Source organism: Monodelphis domestica, chromosome 1 (genome assembly GCF_027887165.1).
Source record: "Monodelphis domestica isolate mMonDom1 chromosome 1, mMonDom1.pri, whole genome shotgun sequence".
Lineage (NCBI taxonomy): Eukaryota > Metazoa > Chordata > Mammalia > Didelphimorphia > Didelphidae > Monodelphis > Monodelphis domestica.
Window position 1 is genome coordinate 455,264,982 of NC_077227.1, and position 21,452 is coordinate 455,286,433.

General features: G+C 41.3%; 1 protein-coding gene across 4 annotated transcripts in view; it reads left to right on the plus strand.

Annotated features, from left to right (window-relative positions):
- CPNE2 (copine 2) overlaps window positions 1-20,645 on the plus strand; it is a 124,411-nt gene extending 103,766 nt beyond the window's left edge. For all 4 annotated transcript variants that reach the window (XM_016422791.2, XM_016422795.2, XM_056812337.1 and 1 more), the window contains 2 exons: window positions 16,073-16,309; window positions 20,019-20,645. In XM_016422791.2, the coding sequence (XP_016278277.1) occupies window positions 16,073-16,309; window positions 20,019-20,126 (345 nt within the window). In that variant the 3' untranslated portion in view covers window positions 20,127-20,645. The remainder of the gene's footprint in view (window positions 1-16,072; window positions 16,310-20,018) is intronic.
- Window positions 20,646-21,452: the final 807 nt, after the last annotated feature.

Below are 21,452 nucleotides of genomic sequence, written 5' to 3' on the forward strand. Positions count from 1 at the left end.
TTATTTTTTGATTTGATTTATCTAAATTTGATAATGGTTGGTTTAAGTCTCCCACTAGTATGGTTTTATTGTCTATTTCTTCCTTCAATTCTCCTAGTTTCTCCATTAGAAATTTGGGTGCTATATTATTTGGTGCATACATATTGATTAATGATATTTCCTCATTGTCTATAGTCCCTTTTAACAAAATATAATTACCTTCCCTGTCCCTTTTGATCAGGTCTATTTTTGCATTGGCTTTATCAGATATCATGATTACCACTCCTGCCTTCTTTCTATCAGTTGAAGCCCAGAAGGTCTTACTCCATCCTTTAATTCTGACCTTGTGGGTGTCAACCCGCCTCATGTGTGTTTCTTGAAGACAACATATGGTAGGGTTTTGGATTCTAATCCATTCTGCTATTCGTCTACGTTTTATGGGTGAGTTCATCCCATTCACGTTCAAAGTTATGATTGTCATTTGTGGACTCCCTGGCATTTTGATTGCCTTCCCTAATTCTAACCTTTTCTTCTTCGGCTCTACCTTTTAGTCCAGTGATTTACTTTGAAACAGTCCCCCTTGTCCCCTCCCTTGATGTTTCCCTTTTTAGTCCTTCCCTTTTTGTTCCCTCCCCCTCCCCCCTCTCTTTCCCTCCCTTTTTGTTCTCCCTCTCCCCCTCCCCCCCTTGGTTTTCCCTTCTCCTTACCCTTGTTGGGTAAGATAGAATTCAAGATCCCAATGGATCTGGATGTTTTTCCCTCTCAGAGCTGATTTCCCTGAGATTGAGGTTTAAGTAACCCCCCCCCCCCCCTTCCTCTCCTTCTTATAGGAGTTTTCTTCCCCTCCCCTTCCCATGTGAATCTTTGTGTGAGAATGATTATTCTATTTGGTCTTTCTTTACCCCCTATTTATACATTACATTTTCCCCACATGTTAGTATACATAGGTTGATATAAATGTAGTCCTTATAGAAGAGAGTTTGAGTAAAAGAAGAAGATAACATTTTCCCCTTTCCTTAATATTTACCTTTTCAGGTATTCCTTGCTCTTTGATTTTTGGTATCAAACTTTCCACAGAGCTCTGGTCTTTTCTTTGCAAAAAGTTGGAAGTCTTCTATTTTGTTGAATGCCCATACTTTCCCTTGGAAGTATATAGTCAGTTTTGCTGGGTAGCTGATTCTTGGTTGGAGACCCAGCTCTCTTGCCTTTCTGAAGATCATGTTCCATGCCTTACGATCATTCAGAGTAGAACTTGCAAGGTCTTGTGTGACCCTGATTGGCATTCCTTTATATCTAAATTGTCTTTTTCTGGCTTCCTGTAGGATTTTTTCTTTTGTTTGATAGCTTTGGAATTTGGCAATTACATTCCTGGGAGTTGTCTTTTGGGGGTTTAGTGTAGAAGGTGTTCTGTGAGCTCTGTCAGTGGCTGTATTGCCCCCTTGTTCTAGAATCTCTGGGCAATTTTCTTTGATTATATCTTGTATCACCATGTCCAGTTTGGTGTTTATTTCTGGCTTATCTGGGAGTCCAATTATTCTTAAATTATCCCGTCTCCCCCTATTTTCCAGATCTATCACCTTGTCGGTGAGATATTTTATGTTCTCTTCTAATTTCTTGGTATTTTGGCTTTGCTTTATTGATTCTTGCTCTTTTACACGATCGTTGTCTTCCAGCTGCCTGATTCTGGCCTTTAAAGCCTGGTTTTCTTTTACAGTTTGGTCAAACTGGTTTTGTAGATGCGTGAATTTCTTTTGCATTATTTCCAACTTTTCCTCCCAGAAGGCTTCCATCTTTTTGGTCATTTCTGATTCAAATTCTTCATAGGTTTGTGGAGAGTTTCCATTTCCTTTGGAAGGTTTTGGAGCATTTTCTTTTATTTTATCTTCTGTCTGCTCTGTATTTTGTATTTTGGCTCCATAGAATGTGTCCAAAGTCGCCCCTTTCTTCTTATTTTTCTTGGTATTTTGGGGCTTCTGTGGTTCTGTGGAGTTTGCCATTTCTTTTTTTTTTTTTTTAATTTTAATATTATTTTATTTGGTCGTTTTCATACATTATTCGCTGGAAACAAAGATCGTTTTCTTTTCCTCCCCTCCCCCCCCCCCCCCCCCCCGCCTTTCCCTCTCCCATAGCCGACGCATGATTCCACTGGTTATCACATGTGTTCTTGACTCGAACCCATTTCCCTGTTGTTGGAGTTTGCATTATAGTGTTCATTTAGAGTCTCTCCTCAGTCTTATCTCCTCCAACCCTGTGGTCGAGCAGTTGCTTTTCAGCGGTGTTTTTACTCCCACAGTTTATCCTCTGCTTGTGGGTAGTATTTTTTTTTAGATCCCTGCAGATTGTTCAGGGATTGCATTGATACTTATGGAGAAGTCCATCACCTTCGATTGTACCACAATGTATCAGTCTCTGTGTATAATGTTTTCCTGGTTCTGCTCCTTTCGCTCTGCATCACTTCCTGGAGGTTGTTCCAGTTCACATGGAATTCCTCCACTTTATTATTCCTTTTAGCACAATAATATTCCATCACCAACATATACCACAATTTGTTTAGCCATTCCCCAATTGAGGGGCATCCCCTCATTTTCCAATTTTTGGCCACCACAAAGAGCGCAGCTATGAATATTTTTGTACAAGTCTTTTTGTCCATTATCTCTTTGGGGTACAGACCCAGCAGTGCTATGTCTGGATCAAAGGGCAGACAGTCTTTTATCGCCCTTTGGGCGTAGTTCCAAATTGCCCTCCAGAATGGTTGGATCAATTCACAACTCCACCAGCAATGAATTAATGTCCCCACTTTGCCACATCCCCTCCAGCATTCATTACTTTGCATAGCTGTCATGTTAGCCAATCTGCTAGGTGTGAGATGATACCTCAGAGTTGTTTTGATTTGCATCTCTCTGATTATAAGAGATGTAGAGCACTTTTTCATGTGCTTATTAATAGTTTTGATTTCTTTGGCTGAGAATTGCCTGTTCATGTCCCTTGCCCATTTGTCAATTGGAGAATGGCTTGATTTTTTGTACAATTGATTTAGTTCTTTATAAATTTTAGTAATTAAACCCTTGTCAGAGGTTTTTATGAAGATTGTTTCCCAATTTGTTGCTACCCTTCTGATTTTGGTTACATTGGTTTTGTTTGTACAAAAACTTTTTAATTTGATGTAATCCAGATTATTTATTTTGCATTTTGTAATTCTTTCTAATTCTTGCTTGGTTTTGAAGTATTTCCCTTCCCAAAGGTCTGACATGTATACTATTCTGTGTTCGCCTAATTTTCTTATAGTTTCCTTCTTTATGTTCAAGTCATTCATCCATTTTGAATTTATCTTGGTGTAGGGTGTGAGGTGTTGATCTAAGCCTAATCTTTCCCACACTGTCCTCCAATTTTCCCAACAGTTTTTATGAAATAGTGGATTTTTGTCCCAAAAGCTGGGATCTTTGGGTTTGTCATATACTGTCTTGCTGAGGTTGCTTGCCCCCAGTCTATTCCACTGATCCTCCTTTCTGTCTCTTAGCCAGTAACAAATTGTTTTGATGACCGCTGCTTTATAATATAGTCTGAGATCTGGGACTGCAAGACCCCCTTCCTTTGTATTTTTTTTCATTAATTCCCTGGGTATCCTTGATCTTTTGTTCTTCCAAATGAACTTTGTTATGTTTTTTTCTAAATCAGTAAAAAAAATTTTTGGGAGTTCCATGGGTATGGCACTAAATAGATAGATGAGTTTGGGTAGGATGGTCATTTTTATTATATTGGCTCGTCCTACCCATGAGCAGTTAATGTTCTTCCAATTGTTCAAGTCTAGTTTTAGTTGTGTGGAAAGTGTTTTGTAGTTGTGTTCATATAGATCCTGTGTTTCTCTCGGGAGATAGATTCCTAAGTATTTTATTTTGTCTTGGGTAATTTTGAATGGGATTTCTCTTTCTAGTTCTTGCTGCTGAGCTGTGTTGGAATTATATAGAAATGCTGATGACTTATGTGGGTTTATTTTGTATCCTGCAACTTTGCTAAAGTTGTTGATTATTTCAATTAGCTTTTTGGTTGAATCTCTAGGATTCTTTAAGTAGACCATCATGTCATCTGCAAAGAGTGATAATTTGGTCTCCTCCTTGCCTATTTTGATGCCTTCAATTTCTTTTTCTTCTCTAATTGCTACTGCTAGTGTTTCTAATACAATGTCAAATAATAGAGGTGATAATGGGCATCCTTGTTTCACTCCTGATCTTAATGGCAATGGATTTAGTTTATCCCCATTGCAGATGATATTAGCTGATGGTTTTAGATATATACTGTTTATTATTTTTAGGAATGACCCTTCTATTCCTATGCTTTCTAGTGTTTTTAGTAGGAATGGGTGTTGTATTTTATCAAAGGCTTTTTCTGCATCTATTGAGATAATCATGTGATTCTTGTTGGTTTGCTTGTTGATGTGGTCAATTATGTGGATAGTTTTCCTAATGTTGAACCAGCCCTGCATCCCTGGTATGAATCCTACTTGATCATGGTGGATGACCCTTCTAATCACTTGCTGGAGTCTTTTTGCTAGTATCCTATTTAAGATTTTTGCATCTATATTCATTAGGGAGATTGGCCTATAGTTTTCTTTCTCTGTTTTTGGCCTGCCTGGCTTTGGAATTAGTACCATGCTTGTGTCATAAAAGGAGTTTGGTAGGACTCCCTCTTTGCTTATTATGTCGAATAGTTTGTATAATATTGGGGTTAACTGTTCTCTGAATGTTTGATAGAATTCACTGGTGAATCCATCAGGCCCTGGGGATTTTTTCTTAGGCAGTTCTTTGATGGCTTGATGGATTTCAATTTCTGATATGGGATTATTTAAGAAAACTATTTCTTCTTCTGTTAGTCTAGGCAATTTATATTTTTGTAAATATTCATCCATATCACCTAGATTGGTAAATTTATTGCCATATAGTTGGGCAAAGTAGTTTTTAATGATTGCCTTAATTTCCTCTTCATTTGAGGTGAGATCCCCCTTTTCATCCTTGATGCTATTAATTTGCCTTTCTTCTTTCCTTTTTTTAATTAAATTAACCAGTACTTTGTCTATTTTGTCTGTTTTTTCAAAGTACCAGCTTCTAGTCTTGTTTATTAGCTCAATAGTTCTGTCACTTTCTATTTTATTAATTTCTCCCTTAATTTTTAGGATCTCTAGTATGGTTTTCTTCTGGGGGTTTTTAATTTGTTCATTCTCAAGTTTTTTGATTTGCATTTCCAATTCCTTGGTCTCTGTCCTCCCTAATTTGTTAATATATGCACTCAGGGATATGAATTTTCCTCTAAGTACTGCCTTGGCTGCATCCCATAAGGTTTGAAAGGATGTTTCGCCGTTGTCATTTTCTTCAACGAAATTGTTAATTGTTTCTATGATTTCTTCTCTAACTATCTGATTTTGGAGTATCATGTTATTTAATTTCCAATTAATTTTTGATTTGGGTCTCCATGTACCCTTGCCGATCAATATTTTAATTGCCTTGTGATCTGAAAAGGCTGCAGTTAATATTTCTGCTTTTCTGCATTTAAGTGCCATGTTTCTATGACCTAGTGTATGATCTATTTTTGTGAATGTGCCATGTGGTGCTGAAAAGAAGGTGTATTCTTTTTTGTCCCTATTTATTTTTCTCCATATGTCTATTAATTCTAATTTTTCTAAGATTTCATTCACCTCTTTTACCTCTTTCTTATTTATTTTTTGATTTGATTTATCTAAATTTGATAGTGGTTGGTTCAAGTCTCCCACTAATATGGTTTTACTGTCTAATTCCTCCTTCAATTCTCCTAGTTTCTCTATTAAAAATTTGGATGCTATACCATTTGGTGCATACATGTTGATTAGTGATATTTCCTCATTGTCTATACTTCCTTTTAGCAGAATATATTTACCTTCCCTGTCCCTTTTGATCAGGTCTATTTGTACTTTGGCTTTGTCAGATATCATGATTGCAACTCCTGCCTTCTTTCTATCGGTTGAGGCCCAAAAGGTCTTACTCCAACCTTTAATTCTAACCTTGTGAGTGTCAACCCGTCTCATATGTGTTTCTTGAAGACAACATATGGTAGGGTTTTGTGTTCTAATCCAATCTGCTATTTGTCTGCGTTTTATGGGTGAGTTCATCCCATTCACGTTCAAAGTTATGATTGTTATTTGTGGATTCGCTGGCATTTTGATGTCTTCCCCTAGTTCTGACCTTTCTTCTTTAGCTTTCTCCTTTTGAACCAGTGATTTACTTTAGGTCAGTCCCCCTAGTCCCCTCCCTTGAGATGCTTCCCTTTCTAGCCCCTCCCTTTTTATGCTCCCTTCCCCTCCCCCCTCTCCTTCCCTCCCTTTTTGTGCTTCCTCCCCCCTCCCCCTCCTTAATTTTCCTTTCTTTCTTGCCCTAATGGATAAGATAGAATTCAGGATCCCACTGGATCTAGATGTTCTTCCCTCTCAGATTTGATTTCACTGAGAGTAAGGTTTAAGTACTTCCACTTCACGCTCTCTTCCTCTCCTTCTCATATGAGAGTTCTTCCCCTCCCCTTCCCATGTGTATCTTTATATGGGAAAGTTTATTCTATTGATTCCCCCCCTATTTCTTGAAGTTAATCTTAGTATTATCACGGTTCCCCCCTCCCTTTTCCTTTTTTTGCCCCAACTTTCCCCAAATCTTCTTGATTCCCCAATCTTTCCCTATGCATGTTTCTTCTAACTACTCTTATGATGATACAATTTATGAGAGTTACACAAAACATTTTCCCCACATATTAATATATATAATTAGATGTAAATGTAGTCCTTATAGAAGAGAGTTTGACTTAAAGAGAAAGATAAGATTTATCTCCTTTTCCCTTTCTTTCATATTTACCTTTTCATGTTTCTCTTGCTTTCTGTGCTTGGATATCGAACTTTCCACAGAGCTCTGGTCTTTTCTTAGCAAATGCTTGGAAATCTTCTATTTTGTTGAATGCCCATACTTTCCCCTGGAAGTATATAGTCAGTTTTGCTGGGTAGTTGATTCTTGGTTGGAGACCCAGCTCTCTTGCCTTTCTAAATATCGTGTTCCATGCTTTGCGGTCTCTTAGTGTGTTAGCCGCTAAGTCATGTGTGATCCTTATGGGAGCCCCCTTATATCTGAAGCTCTTCTTCTTGGCTTCTTGTAGGATTTTCTCCTTTACTTGGAAGCTCTTGAATTTGGCAATTACATTCCTAGGCGTTGTCTTTTGGGGATTTAGTATAGAAGGTGTTCTATGAATCCTTTCTATTTCTATTTTGCCCCCTTGCTCCAGAACGTGGGGGCAATTTTCTTTTATAATCTCCTCTAGAATAAAATCCAATTTGTTGTTTACCTCTGGTTTTTCTGGGAGACCGATGATACGGAGATTTTCTCGTCTTCCTCTGTTCTCCAGGTCCGTGACCTTCTCAGTGAGATATTTTATGTTTTCTTCCAATTCATTAATTGTTTGGGTTTGCTTTATTGATTCTTGCTGTTTTATCATCTCACTTTCTTCTAGGTGCTTGATTCTGGTCATTAGGGACTGGATTTGCTTTTCAGCCTTGTCTGCCATTGTATTGGATGCTTCGAGTTCTTTTTCCAATTGAGCAGTCTTATCTGTCAGACAGCTGATCTCTTTCTCCCATTTTTCTTTCCAGAAGGTTTCCATCTTTTGGATAAGTTCCAGTTTGAGATCTTCCAGAGCTTGTTGATAGTTTCCATTTTGGGAGGCGTGTTCTGAATTTTTTTGGATTTCCTCCTCTTTCTCCTCTTTCCCTTGGGTACTTCCACCATAAAAGTTTTCAATAGTCACTTTTTTCCCTTTCTTCCTGGAGGCTTGATTTTGGGCCATGTGAGCCATCCCTTTGGTGGTTTTATTTCCCTTTCCTTTTTGGTCTGGGGTCTGGGTTATAAGAGTGGTTTTTCTGTGAATTTAGGTTGCTTCAGACTAGTTCTTCCCAGCCTCCGAGCCCAGGTATTCAGCTCCGCCCAGATAATCAGCGCGCCTTGTTCAGCGCAGCCCGCCCGAAGTCAGCTGGCTTCTCCAGTGAAAGCGCCCTGAGACGTTTTTTCCTGGCAGTCCCCAGATCCCAAGGACCCTGGAGTGCCCCCCCAGACAGAGACGCTCCCCACTCACTCGCTGTCCCGGTGAGCGCTCAGGTAGCTCACTCTGGTTTAGTGGGGGAGGTGGGGTGGGGGAAGGGCGGCTCAGTTCACTTTTCTGTGCAAGCTTTTCCTTCTTATTTTAGTGTGGAAATGTTCAAGCCCCACGTACCTTTGCCTCTGTGGGGTACTGGGGAGTCCTTCTGTTCCTCCAAAGGTGATTTTATGCTCCTTTGATGTAGTCTATTTCGTTCGGTGCTGGGGAGAGGAAACGTGCCGCGTCTAGATTGCAGCCATGATTACCCGGAAGTCCGGAGTTTGCCATTTCTGAATGTGGAGGATTAGTTTTTCTTGTCTCTTTCTGGTGTTCAGAGGCTTTAGTCCTGGGCAGATAGTTCTATGAGGTTTCCCTGGGTTAAACTGAATATGCCTCACTGGAACTGGAATGGAAGGGTCGGACCACGAGGCCACACTCTCCCCCCGGCTTGCTTTCCGGAAGTTGCCTTCAGAATCGCTGGCCGTGAGGCTGTTTCGTCGGCCTGCGGGGGGATGGGCTGCAGCTTTCCCAAGCTCTAGGGCAAGGACTTTCACTGAGACTTGGATAGCAGGATCCAGCCCGTGAGGCTGTCTTGCCTGCCCTGAGGGTTGCTGTTGTTTCGACCAGCTCTCTGCAGCGGAAGCCCCAGGCAGTAACTTTCACCGGGACTGTAGAAGGCCCTGAGGGTTCTGCTCTCTGAGCCCGGCCGGCTGCGGCTTCCGGGAGCCTTGGACTCTGCGCTCCTACCCCTGAGGTCCGAGTGATCTCGGGTTCTGGCTTTTAAGGGGAGCCGTACCTTTTGAACCGGGTCCAGGTCCAGGAGGAGGGTTCCCAGGGTCTGTGCTGTTGATCGTTTTGAATTTCGGCGCCTTAGGAGCTTATCGTTTGAGATTGGTCGGGAAGGGTTTTCAGGAGATCTGAGCTTTAGCTTTCTCTAAGCCGCCATCTTAACCGGAAGTCTCCGGATTCTAGTTTTTAAAGACTGAATTTCATCCCTGGCTTTTTGGTTATCCTCCTTCTGGTCTGATTTTCTTTGGAGATCATCCTTCATCTTCTTTGCCTCATCTTTCATCTCTTTTGCCTCATTTTTAATCTGATTAATTTTGGCTTTTAAGACACTATTTTCTGTTTCCAGATGATTTATTTTGCTCTTAAATTGTCTTCCGCTTCTCTTAACTGTTTTTAATTATATTTTTAGTTCTTTCAAAGCCTGTGTCCAATTTCCTGGAGTTTCTGTGTTTTTCCTTTGGTGTTCCTTGATCTTCCTCTGTTCCATTTGCTCTTTGTTCATTGACTGGATAGAAGCTGTGAATTGTAATTTCTTTTTTCTTTTTCTGTTGTTTACTCATTTTCCCCTTCTTCCCCCCATGTAGTTAGTTGCCTGTAGTCTTGCTCCTCTCATTATGTGCTTGTTCTGTCTTTAAGGGGTTTCTTCTCTGCTCTGCTTATTGATCAGGTTAGTCAGATCTTCCCCAGCTGACAGCAGAAGCTGAAAAGGAGCTGGCCTTCCCACCCTGTTTTTAAGGTTGTTGCCTGTAGTTTGTTGCAGTTTTTGCCTTTGGAGCCTAGATAGCAAGGCTCTCAGATCAGTCTGTGGGAGGGGTGTTGGAACTTGAGCTTCCCTTTCTTCTGAAGGCTTCTTGCTCCCCTATTGATGAGATTGAGCCAGGGTGGAATTGATATTCATGCTGGATTTGTTCTTAGGCCAAAACCTAATAAGAAAAAAGAAAAGAGAAGGGGCGGGGGGGGGGGGGGGCAAGATGGAGTATCTTGGCTGGGACTAGGCAGCCTGCTCTGTATTTCTCTTCTAGCTGCCTCCCTGCTGCCTGTTTTCAAAGCCCTGAGCCTGGCACAGCTGGGCCGGCAAGTTACTCTCTCCAGACTAGCTCCCTTGCTTGCCCAGAGATTCCAGCCACCACTGTAGATGGGGGAGAGGTCCTCAGATCTTCCTTCTTCCTTCCCCTTAAACCCATGTGTTTTAGAGTTCAGACTTTTTTTGGGGGGGGGATGTACCTTTTAAGTTAAGTCCAGCAGGAGGGTTTCCTAGCTCTGTCCTATTGTTAGATTTGGTTTTCAGTCCCCTTGAGGCATTGTGTTTTTGATTAGGTGAGGAAGGGTATTAAGAGGTCTGAACTATTGCTGTCTCTAAGCTACCATCTTGACTCTACCTCCTGAATTTTCTTTAAAAAATATATACATATCCTTACCTTCTATCTTAGAATCAATACTGTGTATTGATTCCAAGGTAGAAGAGTGGTAAGGGCTAGACAATGAGGGTTAAGTGACTTGTCTAGGGTTACACAGCTAGGAAGTATCTGAGGACAGATTTGAACCCAGGATCTCCTCTCTCTGGCTCTCCATTCACTGAGCTACCCAGCTGCCCCCAATTTGCTGAACTTTCTTCTTGGGTTTGTGTCTAGAGTACATTCCAGTGAAGTGGAGTCTACATTGAAACCAAATAGGAAGAAAATGGTACCCTGTTAAGCCTGACCAAACCCTCCTCTTGCAATGGTCTCTTATTCAGTCTTCTGGCAGACAAATAGGCAGGTCAACATTGTATTCTGTATCCCTGCCTTGTTCACCTATTCATTACTTGTAGGCTTTCTGGCCATCTCTCTAGGATGGCCCTTTCTCCCCTCAAACACTGCTGCCTCTAGTGTAGGCCCTCATCACCCCTGTCTGAACTACTGCAATAACCAACTGGTGGATTTACCTGCCCTATATCCTGTCTCCCTTCAGTCCATCCTCTGTTCAAACACCAAAGAGATTTTCCTAAAGTCTGAGCCCACCCACATCTCTCTTCCCATCCCACCCCCTCAACTCATTAAACTCCAGTGGCTCCTTATTGCCTGAGGGGGAAAAACAAAATATTGTTTGGTATTTAAAGCCCTTCCTTATTAATGCCTGGGTGGAGTTTGGGGGGGGAGTAGGACTGAGACCAGGGTTCCTCAGGTAAGGAATGAAGAAAATAATAGAGGAATAATAAAGGTGGAAATTACAGAGACCTTGCCTGTAGGTAAGGGCAAGCAAAAGATAAGAATCAAAATAATAACAGACACAGAGTGAGGTTGGAAGAGTTTTTGTCCACTGGTGGTGGACAAAATACAGTTTATTGCAGGCAACTAAAGGTTTTTAAAGGTACAGATCACAAAGAATGAAGTCATACCATTGAGATGGGTCCTTGGGAAAGTGCAACAAGGATGGAAGATATGACACCTGTTGGAAGATAAGGATTACAGGAATTAGGGTGAGAATACTTTCAAGAAATGTAGATAGGCACTTGGGGTAATATTATGACTCAAACACCATCCAAGGTTCATGGAATGGATAGCAACAGAATGTCTTTGCCAGCAATAAACATGTATTACTAGGAGAGGCCTGAAGAAGGGGAGGGAGAAGGCACTTGGGTTTGCTCTCAGACAGACTCTGAGTTTCGACCTCTTGTCAGAGAGCACTCAGATCTATATCTAGTTGAGCTCCAAGTTCTCAGCCTCTGACACTTTCTAATCCAACCTCCTCCTACCTTTCCAGTCTTCTTACACCTCACTCCCCAGTACATACTCTTTCATCTGGAGCTACTGGCCTTCTGGCTGTTCCAGAAACAAGACACTCTACCTCTCAGCTCCAGGCACATTTCTCAGACTGTTACCCATGCCTTGAACAAGTGTTTTTGCTCTGCTCTACCTCCTGACCTCTCTGGCTTCCTTTAAGTCTCAGGTAAAAGCCTCCGCTCTCAACCCCTCTTAATTTTAGTGTCTTCTCTTAATTGTTGTCTATTTATCCCCAGTATAGTTATCTCCCCATTAGTTTATGAGCTCCTTGATGGTATGGACTGTGCACTCTGGCCCACAGTGGGTGCTTTGACAAATATTTATTGAATATATCCATCACAAGCCGTACTGAATGCCTATGCTGGGAGGAAACATGTATAAAGTACAGACCAGGTCTCTGCCCTGTGAGAGCTAACAGATAAAAATTTGATTCAACAGATGTTATGTGCTTACATATATAGATAGGGCACTGGGCTTGGTAGATGCTGAGGATCCAGAAACAAATGGGGTAGTAGGGAGATATAGCATGTACACATGTGGAAATAGAAGATAATCTCAGGTAGGATATGAGCTCAGTGTCCTCAGTGTTTTAGCAATTTTATCAGGCCATTCATCACCCATGCTTTGGCTGACTTCCTCCCTCCTTTGATCCATTAATTATCCAGTTCATCTCTCTTATTAGTTCCCTTGTCCTAGTCGTGCTCTGCCAAATCCTAGCTGTTAAGATTAAAATTGCCAAACTGTGGCAGGTAAAAATTAGTTTCTCTGCTAGAAGTATTATATTTTATGAGGATTATTAAGATTAAGAAATAAAGAAAATACAAATTAAGAAAGCATGTGTCTAGGCCCAGAGAGCCCATTCACAACCACTCACATCTTGCCTCCTAGGTAGAGAGCCATGTGTGCTCAGAAGCGGAAGTAGGAAGAGCACTCAGTAGGCTTTTACAGCCAGTTAAATAGAAATTTTTAATCCTGCCCAGGTGAAAATCTCAGTGAGATTAGAGGGCATCTCAGGAACTAGAGCAAGGACTTCTGGGGATTGAGGTCCGGGGTTCAAATCTCCATTTTTACATACCCTGAATTACTCCCATGATCCATTTCTGTTCCTACTCCATTCCTCACCATGAATGGACCTTCATCCATTTTAAATTTACTTTATCAAATCTCAACTGAGCCCACACTACCCGATCCTCTGTCCTACTCTCCTTAGACTGTCCTACACATGCCTGCCTCAAACTTTACTAAGAAAATTGAAGGTCATTCACTACCAATCCCTGCTCCATAACCCCTTCATCTCATTCCTTGTTCATTCTATTCTAATAAAGTTAGCCTTTCCAATGAGGCTGATCCATCGGCACACAGCCCTATCTCATTCCTTCCTATCTTCTCTAGTAGATTGGCCCCACAATTGTGCCCTGCTCCCCATCTCTAAACTTTAGTCTCGCCTTATTTATTGGCTCCTTCCCTATTGCCTAAAATCATTCCTGAAGATTCTGCCTTTTTTTCCCTTTTAAACCTTCAGCCAAACTCTTAGAAAGGTTGTCTTTGCTCATTCTCTGCACTTCTGATCATTTCTTCTTAACCCTTTGTAGTCAGGCTTCAGACTTCATCACTCATGGAATCCTTCTCTCTCCGCATTTACTAATGATCTCTCTTAAATGCCAGATCAAGACCTTTTCTCAATCTCATATGGCTCCATTCTAGTTCACCTCTTATCTGTCTTACTGTTCCTTTTCAATCTGTTTTCAAGGATCATCATTCATAGCACACTCCCTAACTGGGTTTAATACCCCAAGCTGTCTAGGATAGGCCCTCTTTTCCCTTTCTATACACTTGCCATTTGATGAACTCACCAGTTCCCACGTGTTCAATGATCTCTATGCAGACAACTCCCAACATCCAGCCCTCTTACTATGAACTGTCTATTGGATGTTTCCAACTAGATGTTTCACAGATGCCTCAAACCCAGCATATGTCCAAAACAGAACTCAGCTTTCCTTTAAATCCACTCTTCTTCCTTCTTTCTGTTGAGGGCATCACCATCTGTTCAGTCAGTTAACAAATCTTGTTTCTACCCCCGCACTCTCTCTCACATCCATTTCCTTGTCCTCACTCAAAACCTCTCACTACTAATTCAGGCCCTTTTCTCCTCACCTGGATAGGCAAGAGCTTATTACTAGGTTGCCCTATTTCTGGTCTATCCCCACTCTCGTTCATCCTCCTTAGAGCTACCAAAATAATCTTTTTTTAATCAAAGATACTGTATTTTTTCCAGTTAAATGGAATAACAATTTCCAACATTCATTTTTCCAAAATTATAACATCACAATTGTCTCCCTCCTCCCTCTCAGAAGTTATAGGAAGTTTAGTCTGTTATACATGTATTATCATGCAAAATATACTTCCATATTAGTCACTGTTGTAAAAGAATATTCATGTAAATCCAAAACCTCAAAATAAAACCATAAATAAACTAACATGAAAAATAGTATGTTTTCATCTGCATCTGACTCCAATTGTTCTTTCTCTAGAAGTAGATAGCATTCTTTATCAGAAGTCCTTCAGAGGGAGAGCTAAGTTGCTCAGTGGATTGAGAGCTAGCCCTAGAGATGGGAGGTCCTGGGTTTAAATCTGTCCACAGACACTTCCCAGCTGTGTGACCCTGGTCAAGTCACTTCACCCCCACTGCCTAACCCTTACCACTCTTCTACCTTACAACCAATATACAGTATTGATTCTAAGACAGGACCTTAAGAGTTTTTTTTTAAATCCTTCAGAATTATCCCAGATTGTTGGATTGCTTGCTGAGAGTAGCAAAGTCCTTGACAGTTGAGCATAGTACAATATTGCTATTACTTAATACAATATTCTCCTGATCATTTCCTTCTGTATCAGTTCACATAGGTCTTTCCAGCTCTTTCTGAAATCATTCTGTTCATCATGCCTTACTGTACAACAGTATTCCATCACCGTCATATACCAGTTTGTTCAGCCATTCTCCAATTGATGGACATTCCTATAATTTCCAAGTCTTTGCCACCACACAAAGAGCAGCTGTAAATATTTTTATACAAGTAGATCCTTTCCCCTTTTTTATGATCTTTTAATGAAGTGCAAGCTTAAACATGTCAGTAAACTCCAGTGGTTCCCGATCAGCCTTTTGATCAGCTGTAAACTCCTGACATCCAAAGCTCTTCACAACTTGGCCCCTTCTTACCCTTCTAGCCTTATACATCATTCCTCTTTGTACTGTATGGCCCAGCCAAACAGCCTTGTCATGTTCTTCATATACAACACTCCATCTCCCAACTCTTCCCCTGAAGTGCACTCCCAACCTCTTCGAATCCCTTTGACAGCTCATGTGATCATAAGGAAAAAGGCTTGTACAAAAATATATCTTTGTGGTGGCAAAATAAAATTGGAAAATGAGGGATACCCTTCAATTGGGGAATGGCTGAACAAATTGTGGTATCTGTTAGTGATGGAATACTATTGTGCTCAAAGGAATAATAAAGTGGAAGAATTCCCTGGGGACTGGAAGAACCTCCAGGAATTGATGCAGAGTGAGAGGAGCCAAACCAGGAGAACATTATACACAGAAACCTATATATACACTGTGGTACAATCGAATGTAATGGACTTTTCTACTAGCAACGATGCAATGTCAGCTCTTGGAGGAGAGAAGGAAGAAGAGGGGGAAATTATGAATCATATAACTATGGAAAATATTCTAAATTAAATAAAGACAGCTTGTATCATCTTCTGTATCACCTTTCTCAATCTTTCAACTGCCAGTACTTTCCCCTCCTCAAATTACCATGCCAACACCCATTTTATCTCCCCTAACAGAATGGAAGCTCTTTGAGGGCAGGGACTGGCTCCTTTTTGTCTTGGTGTTCCCAGTGTCTGGCACATGTTATATACTTAATAAATGCTTGACTGATAGAAAAGTACTAACAAGTGGAGGGAAAAGGCTTTATGGAGGATATAGCACCTGAGCTGGGCTGTGAAAGAGAAGGATTCTGAGATATTTTTTAAATGGTCAAAAATTAGTGTCAAATTTTAAATGATATTGAAAGTAAGGAAAAAATGATTGTATGCTCTAGGGTGGTCAGAAAAGATTTCATAGACAAAGCAGAACTTGAGTTATAGCATATTAGTTCAGTGGAAGGAGAAAAGGGTCATTCCTGGTGGGACAATAGACAGTTATTCCAGAATGAATAGAGGCAAGAGATGGGAATGGGTTTGCCTATGGCTGGAATAGGGAATATTCCCGTATAACTAAGAGAAGCCATGCAAAGACCACCAATTCCATATTTTGAATAGGAAGAAGGAATAAATATCTGGGGAAGGGACAGCCTGGGAACAGTTAACTGTTACCTTATTCTTTGACCCGTCTTGATTTGCAGCAATATTTCATCCTCCTCATCATCACTGATGGCGTTATCAGTGATATGGATGAGACCCGTCATGCTGTGGTACAGGCCTCCAAGCTTCCCATGTCCATCATTATTGTGGGTGTGGGAAATGCTGACTTTGCTGCCATGGAGTTCCTGGATGGTGACACTCGTCTTCTTCGTTCTCACACTGGCGAGGAGGCAGCCCGAGACATCGTGCAGTTTGTGCCCTTCCGAGAATTCCGTAATGTGAGCTTTGGGTGGGGTGGGAAAGGGATTCTGGGAAAGACGGGGACACCAAGGCCAAAAAAAAAATCTTGAAAATAAGATTAAGACATTAATGTTGGGATTGTTTATAAAACAGAGCAATGGGTGTGAAATCCTGAAGAGTTGTGTTCAAATCCTTCCTCAGATCCTTACTGGGTATATGATCCTGGGCAAGTTACTTAATTCCTCTCAGCCCTAGGTTCTTCATCTGTAAAACAGGTATGCCATCTACCTGACAGGATTATTATGAGGATCAAATAATATATGTAAAACTGCTTTAGAAACCCTAATTATATCATTTTCATTATTATCTTTATTAGATATATTTAAGGTCCCTTTCTGCTCTTCTGTGATTTCTCTTTGGTCCAGTCACAGAGTATCACATGTGGAAGGGTCCTAAGAGTCCACCTAAGCTAACTTCCTCATTACATCAATGGGGAAAAAGACTCAGAGAGGTACTGGGCTGTGGGCAATCATGGGCTGTGCTGGAGTAGAGAACCAAGGCTCTTGACCTCGAGTAATAATGATCTTCCTATTATTACTCTTGACAGTCATAGGACCATGGGCTCTAGGAATAAAATTGAACCTTAAAGACCATCTAGTCTTTTTACACATTAGGAACTGAGTCCAAGAGAGGCAAAGTAACTTGCCTACAGTTGCACAGGCAGCATTGAGACCCTACTGTGTGCCAGGCTGCCCCAGGAGGCCTTGGTGAATGAAAAGAAATATTAGACAGCTTATAGTTAACTGCAGGAACCAAGGCATAACCCTGTGAAACATTTAGATCATATGTATGACACCACAACAACATTTTAAAACAAGTATTGTGTTAGGCACAGAGGATGCAAAATCAAACAAAAAAGTCCCACTGCTCATGAAGTAACCATTTTTCTGGGTAAAGGAGAAATCAACATATTACATATATATGTTTATACAATAGTTTGAAGAAGAGAGGGAGAACATTATCAACTAGGATAAGTGATAAAGCATTAATTGTGTGGTCTAAACAATAAGTACAATAGGAATTAGAAAAAAGTCCATCAGGGTTACCTCCTGGATAGAGGCCCTGAAGGGAAGCTAGAATCTGAAGGGAGAGGAGGAAGATGGGGGCTTAGACACAGCAAAAGTTCAGACCTCTAAAGCCCTTCCACACCAATCAAAAACAACATGCTTTGAGGGGACAGAAAACCAAATCTAACAAGAGGATAGAGCTGGGGGACCATCCTGCTGGATTCAACTGAAAAGGTACACAGAGAAGGCTGAATCCAGGTCAAGGGAAAGGAAGAAGGAAAGTCCCAGAATTGTTCCCCCACCTACAGGGCTGTCTCCAATGGTGGCTAGAATCTCTGGGCAGGCAAGGGCACGAGTCCAGAGGGAGTACCTTTCTGGCACAGCTGTGCCAGGCTCAGGGCATTGAACACAGGCAGCGGGGAGGCAGCTGGAAGAGAAGCACAGAGCAGGCAGACTAGTCACAGCCAAGACACTCCATCTTGCTGAGAGGTTTTGGCCTCAGGGCACATTCAGCTCTGCAGATCAACTTCACCCTGGCTTAAACTTATCAATAGGGCAGATAAGAAACCTTCAGAGGCCAGGGAAGCTCAAGCTCCAATGCCCCTTCCCCATACACTGCACTGAGAGTAGCTGTAAGAATACAGCTGACTCAGATCCCAGGACAAAGGCTGGAATAGTTCCCTTCACCTACACCTTCAGCTTCTGCTGCCAGCTAGGGAAGATCTGGCCTCGGGGCTCATTAATACTGTCAGCCTAACTTAGTTAATCAGCAGAGCAGAAAAGAAGCCCCTTCAGGACAAAGTAGCCCAAACCCACAGATCCAACAAATAATCAGAGGAGCAAGATGACAGGGGAGAAAGAAGGAAAAAATATGTGTAGGCAACAGAAAAAAAAAAGAAATTACAATGCACACCTTCTATCCAGATAATGACCAAAGAGCAAATGGAACAGAGGAGGATTAAGGAACACCAAGCAAAAACACAGAAACTCCAGGAAATTGAACACAGGCTTTGGAAGAACTCAAAATACAATTCAAAAAACAATTAAGAGAGGTTAAAGACAATTGGGAAAAGAACTTAAAAAGCAAAATAAGTCATCTGGAAACAGAAAATAGTGTTTTGAAAATCAAAATTATCCAGCTTGAAAATGAGGCAAAGAAGGTGAAAGATGACCTACAAAGAAAATCAGATCAGAAGGAGAAAGATGACCAAAAAGCCAGGGCTGAAATTCAGTCTTTAAAAATTAGAATCCTGCAACTAGAAGCAAATGACTTCACAAGACAGCAATACTCTATAAAACAAAATCAAAACAATTAGAGAAAGGAGAAGGCACTCCCTGTGAGAACAGCAGGAGCAGAGGTATGGACCCAAGAGTGATCATGGTGTACTTTGCGAGAAGCTATGTAACAGAGAATAGTGGGTATATGGGATAGTACAGTAATGGTGTATGGATTATCTTGAGGAGGGGGATAATTTCTTCTATGAAGGTCTGTGTATTATATTAGGGGATAGTTGGGGTGGATGCATTAATCAGGGTCAGCGAGGTGACCAAGGACACATCTAAGAGCAGGACTGAGTCATAACTGAAAGGGCTGGATTAGAGGTGGTTCCACATTTGGGCGATAACCTCTGGGGATTCCTCTAAGGTAATGATAGTTATGAGAGTCCATTTGTTTCCCTCCTGTCATCCTAGCCTTGGCTTTTCATAGACAAAATGTAGACTGATGTATGAGAGCAAGAGATGACTTTGGGATCCCTGCCAGAAACAAAATGGGATCTCTCAAGTTGGGGATTGTGCTAAAACCCTTGTTATGTCACTATGTGTGTGTGTGTGTGTGTGTGTGTGTGTGAGATTGTCACTGTCATTATGACCCTATATATGTCACTAAGTGTATGTATGTCACTATATGTGTGTGCCACTGTGTTACTGCTTTGTCACTCTAATAGTGAGAAAAGTCTATTCTTTACTGGCCAAAGGGATCCAAGTAGAAAGTTCAAGTGAAAGCTGCTCTGCTCCCCTCAGCCTCCCGTGAAATGAGCTTCGTATTTGGTGGACAAGCCTTGAATGTTTGTGTTGTTTTGGGTCCCTCACACTTTGTGTAATTTTATTTCATGGTGGCCTTGTGTGAGAGACTAAGCACTGAGCCAAGTTTCCCTTTATCTTCCCCTTTAGTTCTCCAAAAAAACTTTCTTGCCAAAGTATAGACTTTCCCCTTCCTTCCCAGTATTCTCTTTTATTGTACCTAATGGCCAGGGATGAAACTAATGTCTCTGTTCCTACTTAAAGTAGTCACTGAGGAGAAGATGGTAGAAGCCCAACAGGGTTCCTCTAAAATGCCAGAGGTGTGATGGAAAGGGATAGGAATATGGGCAGGGAGTAAACATTTTGTTTTATTGATATCTTTAGTTTTTACATCACCTTTAATTCCCAAGATGTCCTTCCCCTCCTCTCTCTTAGCCTTTATAATAAAGAAAAAAACAAGGGTTCAACAAAGCAAATTTACATATCATACAAGTCTGACATTGTAGGTAGATTTCCACAACCATAGTCCCCCACTTGTGCAAAGAAAGGAGGAACCTTCTCTTTAGGACTACATATTTTGAAGTTATTTCATGACCTTCCTGTGTTATAAAATGGCCCATCAGAGAAGCCACAGATTGTGCCATTTCTCTCCTTCTAGGCACCTAAAGAAACTCTGGCTAAAGCTGTGCTGGCGGAGCTGCCCCAGCAAGTTGTGCAGTATTTCAAACACAAAAACCTGCCGCCCAGCAACTGCGAGCCTGCATAGCATCCTGCCGCCTCCTCTCCCTTCAGGACCAGCATTAGCATGTCGGCCAAACCCCATCGCAGTTCCCCAAGGAAAGTGCACGTGTGCCAGACTTCTTCACTGGTGTGTTTTTTTTTTTTAAATAAATTGGCTTTTTTGTTGTTTTTTTGGTGGTGTTTTTTTTTTTTAAAACAACTGGACTATTTCCCTGCTCTCTTCCAAACACAGCTGGGTTGCCTTTGTCAGATTTGCCAATCCTGATCCTACCAGGCCATGCAGGGCCACTCCCCTTTCTTCCCTACCATCATTTTCAAGTATTGAATGTACTTTGTACAATTTTAGTGGAAGAACTGTTGAACTGTTAAAGAGAATAAATTTTTACAATCAGAACTGGCTTTTTCCAAGCAACTAGCTATATGTGATAAAAAAAAAAAGGTCTATCCGTTATTTGTGTTAACCTCTCATGCTCTGTTCATTTTTATACTGTGTACATGTTCTATTTGTTATACTCAGGTTAATAAAGAAACTCTGACATTCCCATGACAGCTGCTTTTCCTGGACAGACCTCTGGGAGAGGGGTGGTTAATATCTGAGGAGCTGTAGTTTCAATGTTTGTTTTGCTGCATACAGGCCCTAGCCTGAACCTCCACACACTGGTTTGTACAGGGACAGTTCAAGTGTCCCTGTCATAATTTCTGCTTGACGAACAGCCTTTAGTCCTTGGGATGGGGAAATAGACTACCCTCTGCTTCCAGGGCAGTCATTTCAAAATCTACCTGCTAGAAATAGGAGAAAACTTATACAGGCTCCTACCTGCAAGTCTGACAAGCCGTGACGTATCCACCCTAGCTAGCGTTTCTACAGTCTCTGTCCTACAACACGAACCTTTTATTCCCACAACTCTTTCCCAAGGCTGGTGCTGATTTTCACCCTGAAGGACCACCATCTATTGCCCCAGTGGTGTCTCATTCTGAGACAACTACAACCAGCCCCGCTAAGGAGGTGCCCCTGTGGAAGGGCTCTCCAAAACCTCTCCAGAATTGGCCTATTTGTTTAATGATCAGACTTCCTGTAAGATCTTAAGATTGTTCATGGAAATGTGAGCATAACTCCACTTACTGATTCCCCAAACTTGGCAGTAGCTCTTTAGGAAAATGACCTAACCCAGAAAATAGATCATATTTTTCTCAATGCAAGTGCTTCCTGCAGTTGGTTCTTCTGGCTTATGCCCAACAAAGCTCCAAATAACTCAGGAGGCCAAACCACAACCCTAAAATAAAGACAACAATGGGGACAGCTGGAAAGTCTGCATTCATAACTGTCAGTTAGGTCTCATTGCTTATGGAT